The sequence below is a fragment of the Lynx canadensis genome, chromosome E3, assembly GCF_007474595.2.
Source record: "Lynx canadensis isolate LIC74 chromosome E3, mLynCan4.pri.v2, whole genome shotgun sequence".
In the NCBI taxonomy this organism is placed as follows: Eukaryota; Metazoa; Chordata; class Mammalia; order Carnivora; family Felidae; genus Lynx; species Lynx canadensis.
In genome coordinates this window covers 39,078,289-39,105,776 of record NC_044318.1, presented here as the reverse complement: position 1 = coordinate 39,105,776, position 27,488 = coordinate 39,078,289, and the positions used below count along the sequence as shown (strand labels likewise).

The 27,488-nt window shown below is 54.9% G+C and overlaps 2 protein-coding genes across 13 annotated transcripts in view; one reads left to right on the top strand and one right to left on the bottom strand.

Annotated features, from left to right (window-relative positions):
* Positions 1 to 4,613, bottom strand: part of IQCE (IQ motif containing E) — a 41,343-nt gene extending 36,730 nt beyond the window's left edge. For 3 of the 4 annotated variants that reach the window (XM_030300029.2, XM_030300031.2, XM_030300030.2), the window contains exon 1: positions 4,496 to 4,613. In XM_030300029.2, coding sequence (XP_030155889.1) covers positions 4,496 to 4,531 — 36 coding nt within the window. In that variant the 5' untranslated portion in view covers positions 4,532 to 4,613. The remainder of the gene's footprint in view (positions 1 to 4,495) is intronic. The other variant, XM_030300033.2, reaches the window with a different exon arrangement.
* Positions 4,614 to 7,357: 2,744 nt separating this feature from the next.
* Positions 7,358 to 27,235, top strand: BRAT1 (BRCA1 associated ATM activator 1). 9 transcript variants are annotated; one of them, XR_003965591.1, is made up of 15 exons: positions 7,658 to 7,948; positions 8,403 to 8,546; positions 15,981 to 16,135; positions 18,444 to 18,591; positions 19,058 to 19,430; positions 19,693 to 19,812; positions 20,870 to 20,961; positions 21,649 to 21,767; positions 21,841 to 22,027; positions 22,233 to 22,306; positions 23,172 to 23,274; positions 23,381 to 23,479; positions 23,670 to 23,845; positions 24,157 to 24,964; positions 26,246 to 27,235. XR_003965591.1 is itself a non-coding variant. In XM_030300821.1 (14 exons), the coding sequence occupies exons 2-14, from the start codon at positions 8,420 to 8,422 to the stop codon at positions 24,853 to 24,855; spliced, it is 2,472 nt and encodes an 823-aa protein (XP_030156681.1). In that variant the 5' UTR covers positions 7,358 to 7,428; positions 8,403 to 8,419; the 3' UTR covers positions 24,856 to 25,802. The 9 variants fall into 9 exon arrangements, 7 of the variants coding, with proteins under 7 accessions (XP_030156681.1, XP_030156682.1, XP_030156680.1 ...); XR_003965592.1 differs by lacking the exon at positions 26,246 to 27,235 and adding an exon at positions 26,168 to 26,241; XM_030300821.1 differs by lacking the exons at positions 7,658 to 7,948; positions 26,246 to 27,235 and adding an exon at positions 7,358 to 7,428 and having other exon boundaries at positions 24,157 to 25,802.
* The last annotated feature ends 253 nt before the right edge of the window (positions 27,236 to 27,488 follow it).

Genomic DNA, 27,488 nt, shown 5'->3' with positions numbered 1-27,488 from the left:
AATCTTCCATCAGCCACTGACGGATTTTCTGCGCCATTTCACAAGCGATGTTTTAAGGCACAACTAGCACGTGACGATCACAGAGCGTCTTCCTCGAGCAAAGCGTGTGAAAATGACGCCCAACGTTTAGGAAGGGAGGGCAGCAGGTTCAACGTGCAGATCCCGTGCCGGATCTGGGGAGACACGGTGGCGACCGCGCCCTGGCATCGCAAAGGACACGCCTGCCGACGGCGGGTGTGGACCCGCTGGAAACCGCACAGAGGAGGAGCGACGGCTTTCTCTGTGGACACTCGTCATCATTCCTTGTTTAATGGCCTGAAGGCTCAACAGGGAAACAAGGCTACCTGTGTGGTGGACAAAACCAAGGGATCTGTCTCCCACGGGTGCGCTCAGCCACCACGCCTTCCCCCCCGCCGATCCTCCCTGCCTTCGCTCCCTCTGCCCACCAGTCCTGCCAGACGGGACGGGACAGGACGCGGAGCCGCTCCAGGCTCACCTCTTCAGGCTGCAGCAGACAGACCAGACCTGTGTTCATTGTCTTTAACACAGTCTGAGCTGCCGCACCCGTTCCCTGGGCGTCAGGTGCCTGGGGCGGCCGCGGGGCAGGCGGGCGGAGAGCCCGACAGGGCCCAGAGCAGCATCGTGCCTCCCCGCCGGCTGTGTGACGTTGGCCACACCACTGACCCTGTGCATCCCAGCTTCCTCAACAAAGGAGAACACGTTCCTCTACCGGATTTTCAAAAGCACTAGAAGGATATGTGTACTAAGCAGACACTGGGAAAAAAGAGCGGGTCTCGAAGGAGACGGGGGAGCCCGCGGGGATTCAGTACACGGTGTCGGAGAAGAAGGAATACAATACGTTCCCTAGGAGTGGTCTTCCAGAATGATGGAGTGAGGAGCTCGGACGACTGTCTCCTCAACAGACAGCCGTTTAACACAGAAAGTCATCAAACAAACAATCATTTGGGTTTCTGGAAACTGGCCTAAGGGCAGAGAGCAATGGAGGAGATTCACTCAAGAAAATCTACTAAATCTGGGAGAGAACAGTCTGGGGCATCCCTTGCCCCCCCACCCCCAGCCCTGTCCCACGGGAACTACTCCAGGGAGATAGGCCCTAGGTGGGTGCAGGCAAGACAGTGGTGAACGGTGGGGGAGATTCCCTGCGCCCAGAAGGAGGGTGTAAGCCCTACCCCAGGAGCAGCCGACTAGGAATTCTAGGTCCCCAGCTCGCTCGCAGGGCAGAGGTTCCGCTCAGGGAGGGTCAGACCCCCACCTCCCCGCACCACAACAGGACTGTCACTCGAGGAGGCCGTCCCTGCCGTTGGCCCCGTGCGGTAGCACAGGGGACTGGCTGTATTTGTAGTGCATGGTGGAGGATCCCAATGGCTCCCTAATTCCAATGCCAAGTTGAAGACAATGGGGACGTGGTGGGGAGCCATGACAGGGCCCTCCTAGCTCTGTGACGGCAGCAGCAGGAAGCCAATCTGAAGAGCAACCAGAAGCTTTAACAGAGCCCAGAAGAGCCTTCCTGGGGTCACAGTCGACCTTGAGGGTCAGGGAGGCTGCCTCCAAGTGCTAGACCGCACGCACGTGGCCGTGGGCTTAAGGAGGGCTTGGAAACTCTCCCCACACACCTAGACCAACCCTGGCTGAGGGGCCTTAGCACAACCTCGAAGCAAACACTGGCTGGACAAGAAACCACCCCGCCACAAGAGCCGCTCCCAGGAGCCAGGCCTAGAGGTACAGTATCTAGAGGTCCGGAGGGCACGTGCGCGTCTAAGGCTGCCCGTGCAGGGGAGACGGAGAGGGGCAACCCAAGCTACTAGTCCCTGGCTGCGGGTGGGCAAAACCGTAAAGTCGCGCACCGTGACAGCAGCCTCCAAGCCACACGCACACAGATGCACACATGCACGCACGCACACGCCCACACAGGCACACGCAGTGTGACAGGCCAAGGGGCTTACCCACAGCCGTTGATCAAAAAATGGCTTCTGTTGACCCAAGGGTGACCCCTAGGTAGTGAAGTTAAGACAAACCCTGCAGGGAACCAGAGGCTGCACAGCGCGGGCAGGAGGACCTGAGAGTTAGTCCAGCTAAGTCACTCACCGAACACGGACCACCAAGCAAACACCAAGCCCATGCGGAGGAGGGGCGGCGACCCGGGGTCGCTGTCACATTCCATCTAAATGTCTAGCTTCCGACAGGAAACCATGAGATACCCAGAGAAACAGGAAAGTGTGATTGTTAGAAGCGGGAAAAAAGCAGAAATAGAAACTTCTGAAGGAGACCGGATGAGGGACTTAGCAAAGACTTCAGAGCAGCCATTATAAATATGTTCAAGCCGTGGTGCTGTGAGGCTGCAGGGTGATCTGGGAGGCAGGAGAGCACAGGAGATTGTGAGCCAAAGGTCGGGGGCAGGGCTGGGGGGAGAGGAGACCTGAGGTCTGGGCCAGGGGGCTAATAAAGCACGCGACATAGAACCTTACACGTAGTAAATGTCTAATAAATGCTCTTCTTGTCTCGTTCTAGAAACTGTGAGCCTTTTTATGAATGTTGGCCTTTAAATCACCTGTGGCCCCACTCAGGTTCTACGTCACCCCCGTGGCTCTGTACTGCGGTCAGCGGAGCCGCTTATAGCCGCCGCACGGTGAGGCCCCTGGCACACAGTAAGCGCTCTGCGAAAGTTCACGAGCAAGCCCAGAGGCAGCTCTATTCCAAGGGACTTGAGAGAATGGACAGACTGGACAGCGCCTGCTCTCAAGAGGTTCTTGTCTAACTGAGCACAGATGCAAGCTAGCAGAAGAGCCGCAAGTTAGCCTGGACCAAGGGCGTCTCCTAGACGTGGAGAGAGCTTTGCAACAGTTTCTCCACGAGACCGAACTCCTGGAGACCAAGGCAACATGGCTTAACTTGTTCTGTGTCCTCAGAGCCTCACACGTAAGGGGCTTAGCAAACGTTTATGTGCGTAAGGATGTTTATAGTAGCACTGTTTCTAATAGCTGAACAGCGAAAACAAAAGAGTAAAAAGCAGAGAAATGGGTGAATACAATAAGGGCATCCACAGGTTAGACTTTTTCATATCATGCTCGTGAAAACGTGCGGCTGTGGGAAAACGCTCACAACAAATTAAACAGTAAAGGTGACAAAACGAGTCAAATATGCTCTCAACTTTTTTCAAAGGTGCGTGGAAAAAGATGCATTGCAAAAAGATTGGAAGGAAATCCGCTAGATATTGACCAGGTCTTGTGCAGGTAAACGGACTTTCTAAGTTTTCTCTAACGGTCATGAGTTTTACAATCACGACACAAAACGTCACTTTCTAAAGATGAAGGACCCATGGCGGTAACTGAGTCCCGTGTAGGTGGGCGGGCCTCCCAGATGAGGCAAGACTCGCTGCCTTGAGGGACAAGTTCAGTCGCTCCCAGGGGCCAGCAGCACTGAGCCTGGGCCCTCGCTGTCCAGCCCAGCTGAGTGCTGCCCTCTCAGTGAGAAGAAAGCAAAGTGAGCAAATTTCCCTCTGTCTGGAGCCCTCCCAAGGCTTCTCACCCCGCCTGCAATAAAATCCACGCTCCCTGCATGGCCTGCACGGCTCCCGTGGCCAGGCGGGTGCCCACCTTCCATGCACACCCCTTTCCCCCAGGAGGTCCCAGCAAGCTTTCGTGCAGGCGCTGCGCCACACCCCACTCTCCCATCTCAGGACCTTAGTACATGCTGCTACCCCACTGCTCTCAGGTCTTTACCAGCCTGTCTCCTTCTCGTCCTCATCCAGGGCGTCCTCAGAGCGGCTGCTCCGGGCACCCCGTCTAAAGCAGCCCCCTGCAACACCTCCATCACATGGGGCCTGTTTTATTTTCTGCACAGCTCACTCTCTGAAGTGATCTTGATGTTCTGTTTCCTGCCTTCTTCTCCCCCAACGGGAATGCCACTTACCCACGTGGATGCCTCCCCTCCAGCGGGTAGTGGGCGCACCCAAAACACTTGGGAAAGGCACCAGCGGACAGCACGTTTGCCCTCACCCAAAGGAGTAAACCTGGGGACGCCTCCCCCGGGGAAGCCTTCTCCCATCAGCGCCGGGCAGGGCACTGTTGTCGGGGCCGGGGGTTTTCCCCCTGCACACCCAGGCCGGCCGCTGCCCCCCGCCCCGGAGGCACGGGTGGGCCAGCACTTACGCAGTAAGCTCCGTCGCCCCGCGGACCGCGGTAGCAGGCTCGGCACAGGCCGGGGCCTCGAAGGAGGGCGCGGCGTCCGGGAGGGCTTCCTGGAAGCGGCGGCCTGTGCACGGGCTGGCGGGGTCTAGGGGCGGCTGGAGGCTGGGTGAGGGGCGGCGACGCCCGGCCGGCTGCACGCGGGCGGGGGCCCAAGGGTCGGTCTTATGCGGTAACAATAATGGCAGCTGTCACCCGGCGGCCTCCGGCCGTGTGCCCCTTCCTCCGGACCGCGCCTGGCCCCGAGAGCCGGCGAGCTGGAGGGAGCGAGGAGGCCCGCCCGCGCTTACCGTCTCCGAGGCCGGATCCGCGGTGCCCAGTGACATGGCTGCGGCGCCGCCCGGCCGCCCCTCGGCGCTGCGGGCGCGATTGTCCGGCTGTGCGGCTCCGCCGGCGGCCCAGCCGCCCGCAGCCTCCGGACCTCCCTGCCCGCGCGCCTGCCGCGACCCCGCTGCCATGGTAACCGCGCCGCCCGCACAGCCCCGGATGTGGCCGGCGCCCGAGAGCCCGGCCGACCTTGCGCGTGCGCCGGGAAGCCCGAGGGCCGACCCGCAGCGCGCCCAGAGGGGCGAGGCTCGGAGCCCTGCGGTGCTGAAGCCCCGGGAACGCGCTTAACCGTTCCCGGAGTGCGTCCCCCGCCTTCTCTCGTGGAGGCTCCGCGACCAGCCTGTGCGCCAGTCACAGAACAGGATGCTGCTGTTTATTAGGTTAACGCTAAAAGGGACAAGGAGCTTGTGCAGGCTGCTAGTTCTGGACACCCGGCGTTCAGAAAATTACCCTCCCTGATCTCTATCTTAGGCTCTAGGGTTCTGATGTAGTAGCCCCCCGACAATAAAAATACTGCGTTTGCGCTGCAACTCGGTGGGCATCATGAAGATCTTTAGGAACATCGGGCTCCAGAGTTTATTGAAATTATGATTAGCAACTATGCTTTTTCTTGCTCCTTTATACAGGTGTCCAAGGGCGCCTACTCTGTCCCCTCACCCTGCTTTCTTTTTCCAGCCACCTGACATCTATCATCTACAAGAGCATTCCATGTCCAGAATGTAAGCTCTCTGGGGCAGGGGCTTGGTTTTGTTCACGGCCTTTTTTCCATCCCTTGGAACAGGGGCTGGCACAGAGCAGGTGCTCACTATGTATTTGGTGTCCAGGGAGTCGTTATAACTTTTGTGTGCTGCTGTTTCCACAAATGTTGATAAATGGGTTGTTGTGAGAATCAACTGAGTCGATATCTGTAAAGTGCTTAGAGAACAGCTGCCCATTCCAGAATGAGTGCAATGTGACACTTCTCTTGGTGTGGTGAACAAACGAATGAGTCCTCACCCACTGTAGCGCGTTGTAGCCGAAATGCTGGCAGATTATTACTGGTCTAGCTCTGGCACCAACATATAGTGCAGGTTCATGGCTCTCTTTTCGTCAGTGTCCTCACTTGTACACAAAGGGGGTGTCGCTCCCCACCGGCACAGAGAACCTGAACTGCTTAACAACTTCCATTTATTTCCTCGAGGTATTGCCCACGTGGAGGACAAAAGCTTTTGCTACCTTGACCACCTATACCCCTGTACCCCCTGCTCCACTCTTGGAGCTCCACAGTCCCCCTGCCCTTCCTGATTCTGTTTTTCACTTACCTCCTCTCATTTAGTTACAGAGACAGTACATGTCCACAGCTTTTTATCTGCTGTTCTGAATTCGGAAAACTTTTGAAAGCCTTTCAGAATTCATTGGTTGGCAAAACTGTCCTGACCTGAACTCATTTGTTGACAAAAGTCTGAGCTGAGGCTATTTATGGTTGTTTATTTATTTCACCTGGAGTGTATATTAATGTGACCGCGGAACTTTTAACGCATTATACGGTGTACTGCATCAAACCCTGCTGGGATTGTAATCTCACACACTGTACATGCACCACATAGATTCTCTTTAAGTGTGAACAATTACGAATTCTGACCCATGTGTCCCCAGAAGTTTCAGGTAAGAAATTGTGGGCCTGTATAATCTGGTATTCAGCTCTGGAGTCAGAATGCCTAGGTTCAGATGCCAGCCGTGCCAGCCCACTGGCTATAAGACCTTAGGAGTTCGCCTCTCCGCACCTCAGTTTCCTCACCTGGGCGGATGGTGACAGTACCCACCCTCCTGAGGTTAGTGCAGAATCATCCGAGCTTATTTTTTTTTTTTAGTGGATGCATTTAATTTTATTTTTCAAAATTTACTTTCAAATTAGCATATAGTGCAACAATGATTTCAGGAGTAGATTCCTCAGTGCCCCTTACCCATTTAGCCCATTCTCCCTCCCACAACCCCTCCGGTAACCCTCTGTTTGTTCTCCATATTTAAGAGTCTCTTGTTTTGTCCCCCTCCCTGTTTTTATATTATTTTTGCTTCCCTTCCCTTATGTTCATCTGTCCTGTGTCTTAAAGTCCTCATATGAATGAAGTCATATATTTGTCTTTCTCTCGCTGACTACTTTTGCTTAGTATAATACCCTCTAGTTCCATCCACGTAGTTGCAAATGGCAAGATTTCATTCTTTCTGATTGCCAAGTAATACCCCATTGTGTGTGTGTGTGTGTGTGTGTATCACATCTTCTTTATCCATTCATCCGTGGATGATCATTTGGGCTCTTTCCATCCGAGCTTATATTAAGTGAAGCACTGAGCACAGTGCTACTGTTAAGATGCTTTTCCCCAACAACTGCTCGATCATGCAAATAGGAGTATCCCCTTTTTTACAATGAGGAATCACAATTCGGGGAAAACTGTGTAGTTCAAACCTTTTCACCCAAGTGCTTCTAAGGGGCGGGGTGTCCGAAGTGATTACCCATCGAAGTCCATGTTTTTAAAATTCCTTTTTATTTCAATACCCGTAGGAATTTTCCTTTCTATATCCTAACACATACCTGGTGTTTCCCCCCAGATCGTGCTGAGATACTGACGCTAAGGGAAGATGAAACTGGGTTTTATCCACTGGCTTTGAGAACCTCTGGCACACAGCTAATGGGCCCTGAGGGCTCAGTTGTGAGGCCAAAGGACACTGTCTCCGCCTTAAGGATGAGGATGCCCCTTCCGGGACCTGCACGCCTCCCGCACGCCCAGACACCGAGTATCCGGGCGGGCGAGGCCACGCCTCTTCCGGCCATAGCCTCGCTCCTTCCTCCGGAAGTCCCGCCTTCTGGCGCGATGCCCGCCGGGCGCTAGGGCGCGTACCACCGAGCGTCCCTGCGAAGGTGATGGGTCGGGGGTCACCGGATTGGCGCCGGCCTGTCTGAGGGCTTCTCAGCTTGAGCTCTTTTCTCCCGGGGCTCCCGGGTGGCCTTTCGGGGACTTTCACGCTCTCCCCGGCCGCCGACTCTGCGGTCGCCCCCTCCAGATCCGGCAAGTGGCGCGGCCCGGGGCGGGGCCTGAGGCGGCGGAGGGACGCGGAGCTGGTGAGGGGCGCTACCGGGGAGGGGTGGCGGAGCCGGCGGAGTCGTGAAGAGGGGCTGGGGGCCCTGGAGCATCCTGGGGCCGGCCGGACCGCGGCCGCCGCCTCGTGCTCCGTCCGGGCTCTTCGGGAGGCCGGTGCCCGGCGCGGCAGCGGGGCCCGCAGGGAGGGCTCCCTTCTCAGGGACCTAGCCTCACCGGGGACGGACAGACAGACCCACTTCCGGCCGCGACCGAGCCACTGACAGCCCCCAGCTCCCGAGAGAACCCTCCCTGACCGCATGACCTCCGGGCTCCCCGTCCCCTCCCAGGCGGGACACGCAGGTGCACACCCCGGCCCGGGAGAGACGGGCCCGGGACGGAGCGCCTTCCTCTCTGCACACTGCTGGCTGCGGGGGTGTCGGTTATAGACTCACTGACCCCGGGAGAGACGCTCTTCCCCTGTCCGCGCGGCTAGCGCCAGGAGGCACGCGCCCCAGACTGGCCCACGGGCAGTTTGGGTGAGCATCCAGCCGTTCCCCTCCCACCAGAGTCCAGGGCTGGCAGGCTCAGCACCTGAGACCTCGTGGTTTACACCAGACTCCTTTCCAGCCAGGGCGGCCGGAACTCAGGGCCCCTGCCTGCTCTGGAACACCTCCCAGTACCACCCTGGCAGCTCCCTCGGAGGATTGTGGTCCTGCAGCGCCTGGCCTGCTGTGAAAGTTCTGGGGCCTGAGCGGACACCGGGGCTGCCTGTGATTAGGGTGGGCGGGACCTGGCCCTGACCTTTTCTTTGCAGGAATCTCCGGCCTTATCATGGACCCAGAGTGCTCCCAACTCCTCCCGGCTCTCTGTTCCGTTCTGGCAGACCCCAGGCAGCCCGTGGCAGATGACACCTGTTTGGAGAAGCTGCTGGACTGGTTTAAAACCATCACTGAAGCCGGTAAGGTGGAGGGTGCTGCTGTTGTCTTTTTGCCTAGAGGCCAGATGGTGCATGGGACTCCCCTGTCCAGGGGAAGGGGTGTCCATCTGGCTCCCTTCCTTCACATCCTGGAGATTCCACCTGGCTGGTTGGGAATACGTCCAGCTGAAGCTTGAGTGAATGAGCAGGAGAACTTGATCTTGACGTTGTTAGGCTGCTTCCAGCCCTGATTCAGGCCTCCTCTTGTCCAGTTCACGCTAGAGGGCTGCAGAGGGCATAGACAAACTTACTTTGTTGTCATTGCACTTACTTGTTTGAAGAAATCTTTTCTTATTATGGAATTAATACATATGCTTTAAACCTGGAGCAACACAAAGCCGTCAAGAGGAAAATTAAACCACCAGCAACTTGGTTAATTTCCTTCCAGCCTTTTTTCCTGACGTCCTACAGCTGTATTTTTCTTTTCTCTTTTTTTAATTTTTTAATGTTTATTTTTGAGAGAGAGCAAGCGGGAGAGGGGCAGAGAGAGGGAGACAGAGTCAGAAGCAGGTGCCAGGCTCTGAGCTGTCAGCACAGAGCCTGACGTGGGGCTTGAACCCATGAACCTCGAGATCATGACCTGAGCTGAAGGCGGATGCTAACCGACTGAGACACGCAGGTGCCCCCAGCTGCATTTTTCTTATAAAAATGAAGTCACACTGTAAATACAACTCAGTGTCGTGCTTTTTCTCTGTTAACCATTGCAGAGGGCATTTTCTCTGTGGAACACATTGATTTTATTGACCGTGTGGCATTCCCTGTGTGCATGGACCATAATGGGTATAATCACACCACTGCTATTAGGTGGTTGTGTTTCTCAGGCTCCTTATCATAAATAATGCCGTAATGGCTTCTTCGCATGCACGTCTTTTCACGCAGATGTTTGATCTCTTGGCTGGTAATTGCCTTAGAGTAGATCCCGTACCGTTAATTTCTAATTGTTACTTTGGTTTATCCTGCACTTTTACTCTCTTTTGAGTTGAATATCTAAGTCTTTCTTGTTTTTTAATATAGGCACCTGAGGCTACACACTCTTCTGAAGGCATCATTTTAGCCGCGTCCTTCAAAATTACTTTTGCTGTAATTTATTTCCAACTATTTAATACTTTTTACTGAGATATTTATTCTTCATGCACAAATCATTTAAAAGGGTAATTTTTTAGATTTACAATATGGACTTTTTTCAGTGTTTTTATTATTGATTTCTAGTTTATTTCATTGGACTTAGAAACTATTTATGTTTTGATTCCTTTGTATCGAGGCTTTTATCACGGCAGAGTACACAGTTTTCCCAGACGTTCTGTACATTCCCCTATATGCTGCTGTTTCTGGTATTTGTAGAGTCCTCTGTTGTGACCTTGTTTGTAGTCAGAGTTTGCAAGTTACTTTTAGACAGGTTTCTTTATTTGTTATTAAAATTGTTTTTTTTTTTTTTTTTTTTTTGAGAGAGAGAGCACAAGTGGGGGAGAGGGACAGAGGGAGAGAGAGAATCTTAAGCAGGATCCACACTCAGCGAGGGAGCCCAATGTGGGGCTCAACCCCACAACCCCGGGATCGTGACCTGAGTGGGACGCTCAACTGACTGAGCCCCTGGACAGGTTTCTTTGAGATATAATTTATGTACCATGGAATTGACTCAAAGTGTGTAATTGATTGGTTTCTAGTGAAATCACGCACGGGGCGGGGCACTCATTGCCATGGTGTAATTCTGCAGCATTGTCGTCTCCTTAAGAGAAACTTGGTGCCCAGTAGCAGTTCACTTGCCCCCGCCGCCCCTCTCAGTTCACCCGTTCCCCCCCCCGCCCTGCCCTGGCCCCCCGGCCTGTGCTCTGTGGTCCTTGTTTCTCCACACGATCAGAGAACTGGCTCCACGCTGGCTCCTTAGTCACGTCTACGTTGTTCAAACCTGCTGTCTTCCTGCTGATCGGTATGCTTGATTGTTTCCGGAGAGCAGTGAAGACCCTACCCTGAGATGGTGGATTCAACCATTTGTCTTTGACGTCCTGTTTTTTCCTTTGCACACTGTGAAGTTAGCCTCGGTACGCGCAGGCTTAGACTGTTCCTTCTTTGACCGATGACTTTTTCCCTGAAGCACCGATAATGCTTTTTGTTTCAAAGTCAGGTTTGTCAGATGTTCTCTTGCCGCGGCAACTCTTCGAAAGCAGGAACTGGCCCGAGCACCTGCGACGCCGTAAGCCCATCCTTTCTGTGCCGCTTCCTCGCTTCTCGTAAGCACCATGCTGCCGGCCTGGTTCTTAACTGAAGATGAGCAGCTCTTTTAACAGTCTGCTTCGTTTGTTTAGCTTATTGTTACGTTGGGACTATCTTCTCTCGTATTTTTAATTAATTACGAGGCCTTGTCTTTGTTTCTTTTTTCCTCCTTTTTTACTCTCCATTGGATTAATAAAGCTTTTGTTTTTAAGTTTTTCTTTTTTTGGTTTGGCAGTTATGCATTCCACTTTTGTTCGTTTGCAGTTACCTCCCCCACAAACTGGATGTAAAAAGTCAAAAGTTAACTAGAATCTCCATCTTCTGTTCCAACAACACAAGGATTTCAGGGCACTTTAACGCCAGCCAAGCACAAACCTCTGCTTTATTGTTGTCTGGTATTCTGATTCCACCTTGTTTTAACCCCTGTCAAAAGTTATTTATTTAAAATTTTTACAGTTGGTGCTTTTTTTTTGATATTCTAAAGCATATGCATTTTATTTATTTTTTAAAATTTAAATCCAAGTTAGTTAACATATAGCGTAATAATAATTTCAGGAATAGAATTTAGTGATTCATCAGTTACGTACAACACCCAGTGCTTATCCCAGCAAGGGTCCTCCGTAATGTCCTTCTCCCATTTAGCCCATCACCCGCCCAGCTCCCCTCCAGCAACCCTCAGTTTGTTCTCTATATTTAAGAACTTCTTGTAGTTTGTTTCCCTCTTTGTTTTTATATTATTTTTACTTCCCTTCCCTAACGTTCATCTGGTTTGTATCTTAAATTCCACATGTGTAGGACCATATGGTATTTATCTTTCTCTGACTTAATTTGCTTAGCATAATACACTCTAGTTCTATCTACGTTGTTGCAAATGGCAAGATTTCATTCTTTTTGATCGCTGCCAAGTAATATTCCACTGTATGTATAAACCACATCTTCTCTATCCATTCATCAGTCGACGCACATTTGGGCTTTTTCCATACGGTTCTTGTCAATAGCACTGCTATAAACATGGGTACCTTTGCCCCTTTGAATCAGCACTCCTGTATCCTTTGGATAAATACTTAGTAATGCAATTGCTGGGTCATAGGGTAGTTCTGTTTTTAATTTTTTGAGGAACCTCCACACTGTTTTCCAGAGTGGCTGCACCAGTTTGCATTCCCACCAACAGTGCAGGAGGGTTCCCATTTTCCACATCATCGTCAGCATCTGTTGTTTCCTGAGTTGTTAATTTTAGCCATTCTGACAGGTGTGAGGTGGTATCTCATTGTGGTTTTGATTTGTATTTCCCTGATGATGAGTGATGTTGAGCATTTTTTCATGTGTTGGTTGGCCATCTGGATGTCTTTGGAGAAGTGTCTATTCGTGTCTTTTGCCCATTTCTTCACCGGGTTATTTGTTTTTTGGGTGTTGAGTTTGATAAGTTCTTTTTCGATTTTGGATAGTAACCCTTTATCTGATACGTCATTTGCAAATATCTTCTCCCCTTCTGTCGGTTCCTGCCTTTCAGTTTTGCTGATTGTTTCCTTTGCTGTGCAGAAGCTCTTTATCTTGATGTCCCGGTAGTTCATTTTGTTTTTGTTTCCCTTGCTTCCGGAGACGTGTTGAGTAAGAAGTTGCTATGGCTGAGGTCAGAGAGGTTGTTGCCTGTGTTCTCCTCGAGGATTCTGATGGCTTCCTGTCTTCTGTTCAGGTCTTCTACCCATTTTGAGTTTGTGTCTCATGCGGTCCACGTTCTTTCTTCTGTATGTCGCTGTCCAGTTTTCCCAGCACCATTTGCTGAAGAGACTTTTTTCCACTGGATACTCTTTCCTGCTTTGTCAAAGATAAGTTAGCCATATGTTTGTGGGTCCATTTCTGGGTTTTTTATCCTGTTCCATTGATCTATGTGTTTGTTTTTGTGCCAGTACCATACTGTCTTGGTGACTACAGTTTTGTAATATAGCTTGAAGTCCGGAATCGTGATGCCTCCAGCTTTGGTTTTCTTTTTCAGGATTGCTTTGGCTATTTGGGGTCTTTTCTGGTTCCATACAAATTTTAGAATTGTTTGTTCTAGCTTTGAGAAGGATGCTAGTGTTATTTTGATAGGGATTGCATTGAATATGTAGATTGCTTTGGGTAGTATTTACATGTTAACAATATTGTTCTAATCCATGAGTATGGGATGTTTTTCCATTGTTTTGTGTCTTCCTCAGTTTCTTTCATAGGCTTTCTGTAGTTTTCAGTGTATAGATTTTTCATCTCTTTGGTTAGGTTATTCCTAGGTATTTTATGGGTTTTGGTGCAATTGTAAATGGGATCGATTGCTTGATTTTTTTCTGCTCCTTCATTATTGGTGTATAGAAATACCACCGATTTCTGTGCATTCGTTTTATATTCTGCGACTTTGCTGAATTCATGGATCAGTTCTAGCCGTTTTTAGGTGGAAACTTTTGGGCTTTCCATATAGGGTATCATGTTGTCTGCAAAGAGTGAAAGTCTGACTTCCTCCTGGCCGATTTGGATGCCTTTTATTTCTTTGTGTTGTCTGATTGCTGAGGCTAGGACTTCCAACACTGTGTTGAATAACTGTGGTGAGAGTGGACATCCGTGTCGTGTTCCTGACCTTAGTGGGAAGGCTCTCCATTTTTCCCCATTGAGGATGATGTTAGTGGTGGGTGTTTCGTATATGACCTTTATGATCTGGAGGTATGATTCTTCTATCCCTATTTTCTTGAGGGTTTTTATAAAAAAGGATGCTATAATTTGTCAAAAGCTTTTTCCGCATCTCTTGAGAGGATCATGTGGTTCTTATCCTTTCTTTTACTAATGTGATGTGTCACATCGATTGGTTTGCAGATATTGAACCGGCCCTGCATTCCAGGAATAAATTCTACTTGATTGTGATGAATAATTCTTTTAATGTATTGTTGGATCCGGTTTGCTAGTATCTTGTTGAGAATTTTTGCATCTATATTCATCAGGGAAATTGGTCTGTAGTTCTCCTTTTTAGTAGGGTCTTTGGTTTTGGAATCAAGGTAATGCTGGCTTCATAGAATGAGTTTGGAAGTTTCCCTTCCATTTCTATTTTTGGAACAGCTTCAAGAGAATAGGTGTTACCTCTTCTTTAAGCGTTTGGTAGAATTCCCCTGGGAAGCCATCCGGCCCTGGACTCTTGTCTGTTGGGGGATTTTTGATTATTGATTCAATTTCTTTACTGGTTATGGGTCTGTTCAAATTTTCTATTTCTTCCTGTTTCTAGGTAGTGTATATGTTTCTAGGAATTTGTCCAATTTGTCCAGATTGCCCAATTTGTTGGCATATAATTGTTCATAGTATTCTCTTATTACTGTTTTTATTTTTGCTGTGTTGGTTGTGATCTCTCCTCTTTCATTCATGATTTTATTTATTTGGGTCCTTTCCTTTTTCTTTTTTTTTTTTTTTTTCAACGTTTATTTATTTTTGGGACAGAGAGAGACAGAGCATGAATGGGGGAGGGGCAGAGAGAGAGGGAGACACAGAGTCGGAAACAGGCTCCAGGCTCTGAGCCATCAGCCCAGAGCCCGACGCGGGGCTCGAACTCACGGACCGCGAGATCGTGACCTGGCTGAAGTCGGACGCTTAACCGACTGCGCCACCCAGGCGCCCCTCCTTTTTCTTTTTGATCAATCTGGCTAGGGGTTTTTATCAATTTTGTTAATTCTTTCAAGAGCCAGCTCCTGGTTTCATCAGTCCATTCTGTTTTTGTTTTGTTTTGTTTTGTTTTGTTTTGTTTTTTATTTCTGTATCATTGATTTCTGCTCTAATTATTTCCCTTCTTCTGCTGGTTTGGGGCTTTGTTTGCACCTCTTTTTCTAGCCCTTTTATATGTAAGGTCATGTTGTGTCTTTGAGACCTTTCTTCCTTCTTTAGGAAGGCCTGGATTGCTATATACTACCCTCTTATGACCGCGTTTGCCGCATCCCAAAGGTTTTGGGCTGTCGTGTTTTCATTTTCATTGGCTTCCATGTAATTTTTAATTTCCTCTTTAATTTCTTGGTTAACCCATTCATTCGTTAGTAGGATGTTCTTTAGTCTCCAAGTATTCATGGTCTTTCCAAATTTTTTCTTGTGGTTGATTTCGAGTTTCATAGCGCTGTGGTCTGAAAATAGGCAAGGTATGATCTCGATCTTTTTTTACTTAAGGGCTGATTTGTGTCCCAGTATGTGATCTATTCTGGAGAACGTTCCATGTGCACTGGAGAAGAATGTATATTCTGCTGCTTTAGGATGAAATGTTCTGAATATATCTGTTAAGTCCATCTGGTCCAGTATGTCATTCAAAGCCATTGTTCCCTTGTTGATTTTCTGTTTAGATGATCTGTCCTTTGCGGGAAGTGGGGTGTTGAAGTCCCCTACTGTTATGGCACTATTATCAACGAGTTTCTTTCTGTTTGTGATTAATTGATTTACATATTTGGGTGCTTCATGTTGTAAATATTTACAGTTGTTAGATCTTCTTGGTGGACAGACTCCTTCATTACAGTATGATGCCCTTCATTTCTTGTTGTGTGTTAATTGTGAAATCTTGCTTGTCTGATATGAGTATGGCTACTCCAGCTTTCTTTTGACCATTAGCATGATAGATGGCTCTCCATCCCCTTTAAATCGGCGCTTTTTAGATTTGCCCACGTGTTTACTGGTTTCTTTGATTCGTGCTTCTCTAATCTTCACGCTGTTCTCTTTTGTTCTTACTGAACCACATTCTCTGGTAGTTATTTCAGCAAGGGCCTCCCAACCGGAAACTGCCCGCCTTTGCCCCACAGTTTCCTTCCCCGTCTCGGCGCTTCTGAACAGCAGCGTGGCCGAGTAGACGTCTCAGATGTCTTCGTTGTCCTTCCTCGCATTGAATGCTCTTGGTTTAAGAAGAAAGTATCCATTTGAGAGGTAGAGACGGTCTTCTGCTTTAACTTGCATTCCTTTTTGTAATCAGCAAGATAGATCGCCTTCGGGTTTGCTGGTCCTCGCCGTCCCCTGTGTCAGAGGTGACAGCTGTCTAGTCTGTGCCCTCTCGCCACATTGAAGCGCCGACTCCTTTGTTGCGGTCATTGCGAATACTTTCGCCCAGAGCGATTACTAAATCCGGCCACGGGAGAGGAGGTCTGGGGGTCGCCCGAAGAACCGGCCTCGAGGGAGAGTTGATCACTGGGCCTCAGTGACACTCCTCCCGGCCGGGCCCTCCTGCAGGGTCCAGCCTGCTGTTGTTACAGGAGAACCCCTGCCTGCTGGGGCTGCTCTGCCACATGCTGAAGCCCCAGGACCTGAGTCCCAGAGTTCTCGCCTTCTCGCTCCGCCTCGCGGGCATGCTTGCAGCCCAGGAAGATTGCTTCCAGTACCTTCAGGTGAGCCTGGGCCCTCCCACCGAGAGGCCCACCGGGAAGTGCACGGCTTTCTTCTGCAGGCGCACAGAGCAGCGGCGGCTGTCGTGACCCTTGGGTCTCTGAGACGTGGCTTGCCCCGTGTTTTGACGTGCACCACGGGATTTTTTTCCTGAGCGTAATCCTTCTTTGAAAAACTGACCGGGAATGACGGGGTGAAGCGGTAGAGTTTTTGAAGTAACACAGAGGCTGGGGTTGACTCAGCTCTGACACCTGCCCTCTGAGCCTCAGTGTCTTCCTGTGACGGAAGGAGAGCTGTGCGTGTCACGTAGACCGTCACGAGGCTTAACCGAGAGCATCTATCCAGCACTTAGTCCTGTGGGACGGATGAATGAGGGCCTAGTGAGGATTTCTACTGAGTAATAAGGCAGGGGGCTTGGAGAGCCACCCCCCCCCTCCCCGCCCCAGCTGTGCGTCCAACACCTCTTCACAGTCCCGGGCGGGCACAGTGGGGTTTGTGAGGCGACGCCTGCCATACGCCTGTCTGGCCCTGTGACGGCACCCCTGGCTCCTCGGAGCCTCACGGCTCACCTGAAGGCTCACCAGCTTCCTCTGGCGCGGTGTGTCAAGGGCCCCGGGGAGGCCATGCCGGGATGGAGTCGCTCGAAGAGGGGACAGTAGCGGGGAGGGATGTGTCCTCTCAGTAACTCTGGGTGCCGTTCTCGGACGCTGCTCGCTTGGGCGATGCGGTCTCCCGAGAGGCACAGCCCGGCACCGACCGGCCCGCCGTGGGACCCACCACAGTGTTCCGGGGCGCGCCTTTGCTGTTCTCGTGGGATCGTACGGTAACCCTCACGTGCCTGCAGAGCTTGCAGCTTAGACCGCTCTTCAGGGTTTGCAAGGTCACTTTCATTTCATCCTAGGAGCCCTGGCCAGTCGGCACATCAGCACTCTTTATCTCTATTTCCTAGACAAGGGAATGCCGGGGGGCTTAGTGCGAGAACCCCACAGAAGCGGCAGAACTCACACTAGACCCTAGAGAGTCTGCTGCTGGCTGTAAGCAGGGACGAGGGGCCCAGGCCGGGTGCGGGCTCTCAGTCGGCAGCGAAAGGCTGCCTTCCTGTCTGCTGGGCCCGCGGCACCGGGCTGGCCTCCTGTCCCTTTGTCAGCTGCCCCTTCACAGCCCCACGGGCTCCTGGTCAGCCAGCTGCTCAGAGGGGGCCAGCGTCTAGGCGGGGAACCTACAGACCGACGATGCAGGGAAGGGGGTGGCAGAGTCTTTGTGCCGCCCGTTGGCTACGATCTGCCCTGGGGAGGGGCTGTACCTGTAGGAGCGTCTCCCTTGGGTGACTGCAGATCCGCCGTCAGTGGCGCCCCTCTGGGGCCCGCGGCCATCATAGAATCGGACTCTTAGCCTTAGGGGATTGGAATCTGTCTCTGAGTCTTGTCCCTTATCCTGGAGTCTGAGGTGATTGGACGGTTCCTGTACCTTGAGGGTTGGCCATCGTTGAGCAGGACGCCCTGTGGCCCAGGCAGGGCGCAGGCTTTGACCACATTTCTTCTGCGGGGGTAGGAGAGGCTCAGAGTGAATAACTGCTCCAGCGAGCAGCTCTGTTCGTAAGAGGCAGCATCAGGCTTCCCTCGTGTCGTGTGGAAACCCAGGAGTGAACGAGGATGTGATGCCCGTGGTAGGAAGTGTAGGACGGTGTGTGATTGTACCGTACGTGTCCCTAAGCCAGTGGAGCTTGAGTGGGGAGTTAGCCACTGCCGGCTTGCGGGGGTGGGTGTCAGCTTTGTGGGGGCAGTGGGCTCGCAGCTGGGTTGTAAAGGTTTGAACAGGTGCAGGGAGCGGGGCCTGACGCAGGTGTGCGGGGCATCGGGGTGGGGGGACACCTGGAGGAGGGTGGCCGCCTTGGTGGACCCACATGCCAAGCTCAGGAGTTCGGTGGCCTTTGGAGACCGTTGAGACTCCGTGAGCACAATGTCACGGTCACAGGTGGACGTTTGGAGACGGAGCTCGTGGTTCTGTTTTCAGGGCGAGGATTTCTGAAGTAAACCGACAGGAGTGGTGGACCTTTGTTTACAACCCCGTTCTGCCCCAAAAGCTGTGTCCTGCAAGACAGACCTGGCATTGCTGGGGCTGGTGTGGCTGTGCCGGTGGCCACTGCCACTTCCCGGAGGCACGGCTGCCTGGGGGCTTTTCGTGTGGCAGTGATTGAGAGAGCTCCCCGAGGAAGTGCCTCGACCAGCCCTGAATGGTAGAAAAGCCACCTCTGAAGTGCCAGTCTCCCGGGAACCTGCCCAGGTCACCGCTTCTTTCTCCGCTTCCCAGCAGGGGGAGTTGCTGCCCAGGCTCTTTGGGGAGGCAGGACCCCTCGGAGGCGCCGCCTGGACCGCCCCCAGCGTGCGCAGCGGCTGGATCCAGGGCCTGCGCTCCCTGGCGCGTCACCCCAGTGCCCTGTGCTTCCTGGCCGACTGCGGTGAGTGCCCTGCCTGGTCCGCTTCCTGCCTGTGGCCTGGCCGCGCGTGTGCGGCCCCAGGGAGATCATTGCAACGTGCTGGGCCTCGTCTCCTCTTCTGTGAAAGCGGCTGTGCTATCGCGGGGCTGTTGTGAGGAGCATGTGGGGTAGCCGGGTGGGGGGGGGGGTGGAAGGGGCGGTTAGAGGCCCTTCGAGGTCACTGCAGTGTGCTTCGGCTCGGAGGTCAGACGCAGCAGGTCGGGTGGTTTTGAAACTCATTAGAATCAAAAGCTTCCTTCCAAGGGTCTGGAAATCTCCATTCCTGTTCCTCTGCCTCTGAGCAGAGGGGAGGCGGGGCCCTCGCCATGCCTCGTGGGGCTTGCGGCGTTCTTGCTGTTTCCCTGAGGCTCTGAAGTTGAAGCCGCTTTGGATTCTGTTCCAGCTGAACCCCGTTTTCTTCTCTCCCTGCCCCTGTCCCCAACCCCAGGTGCCGTTGACACCATCTTCTCCCTGCAGGGAGATTCCAGCCTGTTTGTGGCCTCGGCAGCTGGGCAGCTCCTGGTGCACATCCTGGGCTTGTCTCTGCAAGGTCCAGCTGAGGGACACCCTGGCCTGCAGACTGGTGATTGGCCAGTGTGTGCCCAGAAGATAGTGAGTCACATCGAGGAGTCCCTGCGCTCCGCAGCCACCCCGCAGATCACACAGGCTCTAAACGTGCTGACCACCACTTTCGGGCACTGCCACAGCCCTTGGACGCAAGTTCTTTGGGTGCGGCTGAGTCCCCTTGTGGCCTGTCTGCTCGAGAAAGACCCCGTCCCCGCTGCACACTCGCTCGTGGATCTCCTCCTCAGCGTGGCCCGGTCAGTCCCCTGGGGTGCAGCTGGGAGTGGGCAGGAGTTAGGGGCGCTCGTTTCCCTGGGAAGCCTTAGAGTGGCTGTTACACCTGGGGCCACCACCGGCGGCAGAGGGAATGCCAGAGGGGGTCTGAAAGCCCGCACACCTAGAAAGGCTCCGTCTCAGCTGGGCGTGTGTGGCCCCGGGGCTGTGGCAGCCCCGCTGGACACTGCACGGGCTTTGGGGGACAGGACAGAGAAGTAACTTTCTTTCTGGGGTTCTCTGCAGTTCTCCGGTGCTGAGTTCGTCCAGCTGTGGCCTGTGGGAGACTTTGGCACAGACTCTGAGCCATCTGAGCCCCACCCAAGCAGGGCCGTTGGCTTTGGGGATCCTGAAACTGCAGGAGTGGTAAGGATTGGGGTTTATTTTGCGCAAGGACAGGCAGAGAGAGGTCTCAGCCCCTGCCTGGGGGCGGGGGGCTTTCAGGGAGCTCCTGAAACTAGAGAAGAGTCAGAGGTGGCCGTCGGCAGTGTGGCCCGGTGGGATTTCAGTTACTACGGAGGCATTGCCGTATGCTGTGGCTTCCTGCACGCTGCAGCGACAGAATAACTACTTCAGACACGAGCTTTAGAGGCTCCCTGGAGATAGAGCAGACTCTCTGAGCTGCTCTGCTCAGAGCAGGGCTAGGTTCGTACCCAGGGTCCGCTCTCTCCGCCGCCCCCTGCTTCCCTCCCCTCCCCAGCGGCCTTAGCTTGTAGATCCTGGGCCGCCATGGTGTGCACGTCCCTGGGGCCCTGGGACAGTAGGGGGGACCCAGTAGGCAGGAGCGGCTGGCCAGCTTCCTGCAGGTAAGGGAAGGATGCCTGGGTCCAGAGATGGGAAGAACGAGGAGGTCATTGCAGGGTTGTGGGCAGATGAGAGGTGGTCGTGTTGGCCCAGGTTGGGGGTGAAAGTCACCACAGGACCCACTCGCCAGAGGGGCTGTGTGTCTGACGTGGGCCTGGCTCTCAACTCCAGGCTCTCCGGGTGTTCATGAGGAGGTAGTGGCTGAAAGGGGAGGACCGGGCAGCCCCCGGGGCAGAATTGTGTGCTGGCTGAGTCCCCCACCCCACCCTGAGCCCGAGGACTTGGGAGACAGAGCAGCAGGGACTCTCCCGGGAGGTGGGGCCTCCTGTCCCTTGGTCCTGAGCGGGCACTGTCCCCTGGAGCACGTGTGATGAGGCCTTCTTTCCTAGGGCTGTTCCTGGGGCCTGGGGAGGTGCTCCTGCGGGGTCCCACGTTGGTGGCCTGCATGCCGGTGGCCTGAGTGCCGGTCACAGTGCTTGAAAAGAAGCTGTTTCTCAAGGGAGCGTCCACAGTCCCGGCACTGGCCTCTTTGCCCCAGACTTGCTGGGGATGTTAGAGGGGTAGTAGCCACCTCACCCCAGGGTCGGGAAGCGGCACTCGCCGTGTCCTCTGTGCTCAGTCCACAGGCGTTGAGGGCCCAGGCCTTTGCTGTCCTCCTCCAGCCCCTGACCTGTGTCCTTGAAGCCACCGCTCAGGCCCCCGGACTCCTAGGTATGCTGCTTCCTGAGGGTGGGCGGGTGCAGGAGGGCAGCCCCCGAGGGCCCTGGGCACGTCCTTGGTGTGGGGGCAGGCGGCTCGCTGCCCCCACTGACTGTGCAAGCGGTGGAGGGGAGCCTGTTGTCACACGCGTGGCCGCTGCTCCTCTCGTGTCCCTACCCTGGAATTAGCGGGGCAGCCTCGCCCCCCGCGGGCGTCATCTCACGTGGCCCCAGAACAGCTGGGTGGTTACGCGGGCCTGCACCGCATGCTGGTTCCCGACCCAGGACAGGCACACGCTGGCATCTAGACTGGGTGCATCTAGACTCTGTGACCGGGGCAGGGCGACCGCCCCTGCTGTACTTGTCTTGCTTCAGCCACACAGTGTGTTGAGGACTAGCGAAGGGGACCCAGGGGTGCCTGGTGGCCCCGTGCCGAGCGCAGAGACGAATGTCCTGAGCGGCGGGATCGGCCCAAGAACGGGCTGTGGGCAGAGCTGGGCTCCACTGCTCAGGCGCCCGGCAGACAGGCTCAGAGCCCACGTCTGGCCAGCCCATGTCAGCCTGGGCACGTCACTGGGAAGCTGTGGTCCTGGTCTTCAGCGTGGGGTGACGGCCACAGGGCCCGTGGCCGGCAGCCAGGCCTGCAGTGGCCACACGGGAGGCGCCGCTGATGGAGAGCTGCTTCTGGCTTGGCTTCCAGACTCGTTGGACGGTACCGGGGGCGCTTCGGTGACGGTGGACACGCTCCTCCCCTCCAAGGCGGCCTGTGTGGGTCTCCTGTGCCGGACGCTGGCCCACCTGGAGCTGCTGCAGCCACTGGTAAGTGTGGCCCCGGCCTGCGTCCGCGGCAGCAGCAGGACCCGGGCCTGCACTGACCTTCCGTCTCTCCCAGCCCCAGCGCCCCTCACCCTGGCCTCAGGCGCCCCTGCTTGGCGCCACGGTGACGATACTGCGGCTCTGCAGTGGTTCGGCGACCCCCACCTCTGACGCGGGGGGCCACCTCTGTGCGTTCCTGGTGGGCTGTGTGCGGGTCCAGCGAGCGGCCCTCGATTTCCTGGGGACGCTGTCTCAGGGGACAGGTGAGCAAGAGTGCCCCCCCGCCCCCCACCGGGCCCCGCTTGCCTGCCGCTAGCTGCACCTGGGGCTGCCGTCCTCTGTGTCTTCTCTAGGGCACAGCGGGTTCAGCTGGCCGGTGGGTTCTTTCCCCTGCTCTCCTTGGGTTGACACACTCTGCTGGGGAGGCCCCTGGAAGGGAAGGTCGGGTGCTTCATCTGTCTGTCTCAGGTCCCCGAGAGCTGGTGACACAGGTGTTCGCTGTCCTTCTGGAATATCTCACAAGCCCAGACTCCAGCCCCACGGTACAGGCACAGGGTGTGGCGGGGAGGGCTGGGAGGGGGAGGAGCGTGGGGAGGAGGGGGAAGCGCGTGGGGAGAATCTCTGCAGGCCGCTCAGGACAGGGCCTTCTGTGGGGCCAGAGTCGCTCCTTAAAGTGAGTTTGGAAGGGCGGGCAGCGGCACGGCGACTGTCCGGGGCTGGTGAGGACCATGGGCCACGGAAAGCAGAGAATTCTCTGTGACGGAAGGACTCTAGAGCTGGGCAGCCCTGCACTTGGGATCTAAACTCCATCAGTTAGGGGCGCCTGGGTGGCGCAGTCGGTTAAGCGTCCGACTTCAGCCAGGTCACGATCTCACGGTCCGTGAGTTCGAGCCCCGCGTCAGGCTCTGGGCTGATGGCTCGGAGCCTGGAGCCTGGTTCCGATTCTGTGTCTCCCTCTCTCTCTGCCCCTCCCTCGTTCATGCTCTGTCTCTCTCCCAAAAATAAATAAAAAAACGTTGAAAAAAAAAAAAAATTAAACTCCATCAGTTAGAGACTGGGCCAGTTAGAGACTGGGACAAGAGGCCCGGTGGGTTCCTGGGGCTCCGAGGAGAGGGGGCCTTGGAGAGTTTCTGGGTCTTGGTGCGGAAACCCTCTCTCCTCGGTAGCGGGGCATCCTGCTGAGAGCTGCCACGTCCTGTCTCGTGACCCGGGATGCCCGTTCAGCCGCTACCCGGTGCTTCTGCCTTGGAAAAATGAAACGCAGTGCTTCCCTCTTCCTGAGCCTGGGGTCCCACCTTGTGCCCCTGAGCAGGGGAAGGAGCACAGCGGGGGCGGATGGGGGCAGGCGGGCAGGCCAGCTCGCCCCTCACCGGTCCTGGCCCTGCAGCCCTGTTTTGCCTGCTCCAGGTTCTGAAGAAGGCCTTCCAGGCCACGTTCCGGTGGCTCCAGAGTTCACCTGAGACCCCTGGCTGCAGTGATTTGGATCCCCACGCCCAGCTGTTCCTAAGAGGTAGCCTGGCCCTGCCCGGGGACGCCGGAGCGGGTCGTGGGTGTGGGGCAGCCTGGGGCAAGGCGGGTCCGGCCTGGGCCGCCCTGAGCTGTCCCTCCCGCTGCAGAACTTCTCCCTGTGCTGCCTAAGCGCCTGTGCAGCCCCTGCTGGGAGGTGAGGGACTCTGGCCTCGAGTTCCTGACCCAGATGATCGGACGCTGGGGAGGTGAGTGCAGGGCGCTCAGGGGTGGCTGCGGGAGGGCGGGCTCGGCCTGAGCACACTGGTTGTTTCCTGTTGGCTTTGGGAACCCAACCGCCTAGGCTGCCCTTGGGGAAGGAAGGAAGGAAGGAAGGAAGGAAGGAAGGTACAAGTTCAGCCCTTGGTCACAGCTGGTCATGGTCGCTTGGACCCCTAGGGCAGGCCGGCTTCAGACGCGCACTCCTCGCTTCCGAGGTGCCCGAGCTCACCGAGCAGCTCCTGCGAGACCCTGAGAGTTACGTCCGTGCGAGCGCAGTGGCCGCCACGGGACAGCTCTCCAGCCAGGGGCTGCGCGTCACCCCCGCCAGCCCCGAACACCCAGGGGGCCAGCAGGTAGGAGGTGGTGGGTCCCGAGGCCAGGTAGTTCACGTCCGGCCATTGTCTTCACCCCCAGGGTCCAGTGGGTCGCCACCCAGTCATGGGTGGTCTGGGGCCAGGGGCCAGTCGGCCACATCACCTGAATCTCTGGCTCTGCTTCTAAGTACCCCTGTCACTCGGGCGTGGTCACCTCCCTCTTCAATACGTGAGCGAATGGAGGGCCGCGGGGAAAAGCAGCACTAGCCCCCAGACCCGCCGGAGGTGCTCGTCAGCAGGAGCTCTGGCTTCTGCGCTCCCCTCCCACCGTCTCTCGCTCTGTCCTTCAGAAGAGCCTGCTCGCGGAGCTCCTGCACATCCTGTCCACAGACTCGGAGGGATTCCCCCGGAGGGCTGTCATGCACGTCTTCACCCAGTGGCTGAGGGACGGGCACGCCGACGTGGCGGGGGACACGGAACGGTTTGTGGCCAGGGTGCTCCAGGTGGCGAGCCAGGATCTGGACTGGGAGGTCCGGGCTCAGGGCCTTGAGCTGGCACTGGTGTTCTTGGAGCAGACGCTGGGCCGACCCAGCTCCCACTGTCCCTATGCCGTGACCCCGCCCGTGGCGGCCCCGCCGAGCCCACTGGCCCAGGCCCTGCGGCCACTCTGCCGAGTGCAGCTCTTCGAGTTTGCCTTTCGTGCCTTGTTTGACTGTGACCGACCCGTGGCTCAGAAGTCCTGTGACCTTCTCCTCTTCCTGAGGGCCCAGACTGCTTCCTATAGCGGCCCGCAGGGGTCCGGGAATGTCCCTGAGGTGGCCTCTGTGGAGGCCGCCCTGCAGAGGTGGCAGGCGGGTGATCAGGGCCAGCCGCTGGGGTACCTGGAGCCCGAGGTCGTGGTGGCTGTGCTGAGGTCTATGGACCTGGAGGGCCTTCGGGGCGCGTTGGCCGAGAGCAGCGACCGCGTAGAAAAGAGCCCTCAGTCGCTCCTGCAGGACATGCTGGCCACGGTGGGCGCTCTGGGGGAGGACGAGGCGGACTGCTACTGAGGCAGCCTCCCCGGGCCTCCCCTTACGGCCCTTCTTCGCGACCCTGTCACCCAGAGAGCTCTAGCCTGGCCTGGCTGCACGAGGGACCTCTTGGGGAGGCCAGGACCAGGTGAGAACAGCAAGCCTGAAGAGTCCCTTTTGATGTACTGTTAAAGAAGAGGCTTATTTTTTACTCAAAATAAACGGCGTTTGGTCCCGCCGCTGAGCCGGCCTGTGTTTGGAGGCTGCCCCGGGGTAGGTGCGAGTGCCAGACCCAGGGGGCTTTGGAGAAGCGACTGAGGAGGGATTTCTTGGCCGGACAGGCGTGTGCTTCATGGGAGTACGTGTTGGGGGTCTCCACTTGGACCCCACTGTGCCCCAGGGGTGCCCAGGTGTCAGAGAGACAATGGCTTGGGCAGGAGAGCATTCAGCCCTGGGTTCCGGCCCCTCGTGATAGTGACCCCGGGTCGGATCGAGGCCAGGTTCCCAGCCTCTGAACCCCCGGGATCACTGTCAGGTTGTAGTGATTCAGAGTCTGCTGTCTCTACTGAGCAGGCAGGGAGAGCTGCTGGTGGCGACACCAGGCCAGTACCCAGGGGGCCACACGGCTGCACCAGTCCTAGCTCTGCCGTCTCTGGGCTGGGTGACCCTGGGCTCGTCACTTCCCCTTAGAACCTGTTTTGTCATCTGTAAGATGGAGATTCTCCCGTTGGCCTCCCGGTGGTAAGTGTCCTGGTGTTCTAAAGCAGCCGGCGTGGTCAAAGAAGACATTGCAGATGGAATTTAGAAATATTTCCGACGAAATAAAAGTGAAAATACAGCTTATCAAGGTTTGTGGGATGAAGCAGTGCTCACCCCTCTGAGTTTACAGCATTGAATGCAGAGATTAGGAAAGAGGGAACATCTAAAATCAATAGGTTTCTACCTTAGGTGACTAGAAGAAGAAGATCCAATTAAGTCTAAAGCAGGAAAATAAAAATTAGAACCAAAATCAGTTAAAATTGAGAAGTCAAAAGAAAAAATCATCCAAACCAAAAACATTATTTGAAGAGATCAATAAAATTGATAAGCCTCTAGCCAGTCTGACTGAAAGAGAGGGGATACAAATCACTAATAGCAGCAATGAGAAGGCCCCTCACTGCAGGTCCCATGGAAATTGAAAAAATAAAGGAATAGTGAAGGAATATTGTGAACAGCTTTGGGCCCACAGGTTGGGTGACCTAGATGAGACAGACCGATTCCTTGAAAGAAACAAGTTGCCAAAAGTCACACAAGAAGAAATAAATAAGACTTTAGTTAAGGAAATGAAGTCAATAATTCGTAACTTTCCCAGACAGCACCAGGCCCAGATGCATGCGCTGGTGAACTCTACCAGACCCTTGAAGAAGTCCTTCCCTGCCATCTCTTCCAGAGGGCGGAACAGAGGGAACACTTGCTGCTAGTTCTACGAGGCCAGCGTCACCCTGACACCCCAAACCAGACATCTTCCAAGAAAACGCTAGAGACCAATGTCTCATGAACATAGATGGTAGGTGTCGTCAAAATGTTAGCAAATCGAACCCAACAACGTAGAAGACGAGTTGTGCACCACAAGCAGTGGGATTCGTCCCAGGAGTGCAAGGCTGGCTCGGCATTTGAACGTCCGTTCGTGCAAGCCGTCACATCCACAGGCTAATGGAGAAAAATCCCATGCTCGTGTCGACAGGTGCAGGAAAAGCATTTGGTAAAACTTGTCACACCCAGTGTTCACCCCAGAGGTGAAGGCCCCATGGCCTCTGGAAAGCCTGTGCCCTTCAGAGACACTGGTGGAGGGAGAGAAACGTGTGTGGACAGCAGGGCGACCTGTTCTGGGCAGTTCCGTGGAGAGCAGCTGGTGCTGTCTTGGGCAGACTTTACATTCATGGTTCAGCCCTGATGGATTCCACCTTTCGCCTCCTTCACCGAGGGACACTGGCCAGGTCCTGGCCCTACCACTACAGGCCGCTGCACCCCGGGTGGGTCCTGGGACCCCACTGGGTTACAGATGGGCTCCACCAGGCTGTTGAGAGCTGCCAGAGACATGGTGTGTCGTTCACCAAGAAGGTGGTTGACGTGTTCGCTTCTTGCTTCACTCCGTGTTCTTGACCTGCCGTGTCCCCGCGGTTCTGTGGATTGGCCTGCTCTCCCCCTGCTCTGCCCACGTCCTTCCCCTGGCTTCACACAGCACCCTCCCACTGACAAGCTCAGGACTTCTGCCCAGACTTCTGTCTGAGTCCTGAACCTGCACGTCCACGGCCAGCGGGTCGGCTGTGCCGTGATGGGGCAAGGACACTGCACTTGTGACATCACGACGCTTCATTGCGTCCACTGCCTGTCCTGTGGGCTCCTGTAGCCAGTTTTTAATGGGTTTCCTTCCACCCACCTTCCCTGCCTCCAGTCTGTTCTCTTTGGCTGCCAGAGTGATCTGTCTAAACCTGGTCATTGTCCCTTCCCTGCCTAGAAGCTGCCGTGGCTCCCCATTGCCAGCAAGCTGCACACCAGAGCCTTTGGCGCCCATCAGCCTATCCAGCACAATGTCTTGCAAAGCCCTACCTTATTCCACACCCTCTAACGTCACCAACAGGAGGCTCTAAGGGTCCCCTCGCCGTGGCTAGGTCTCAGGGCCCTCCGTCCGT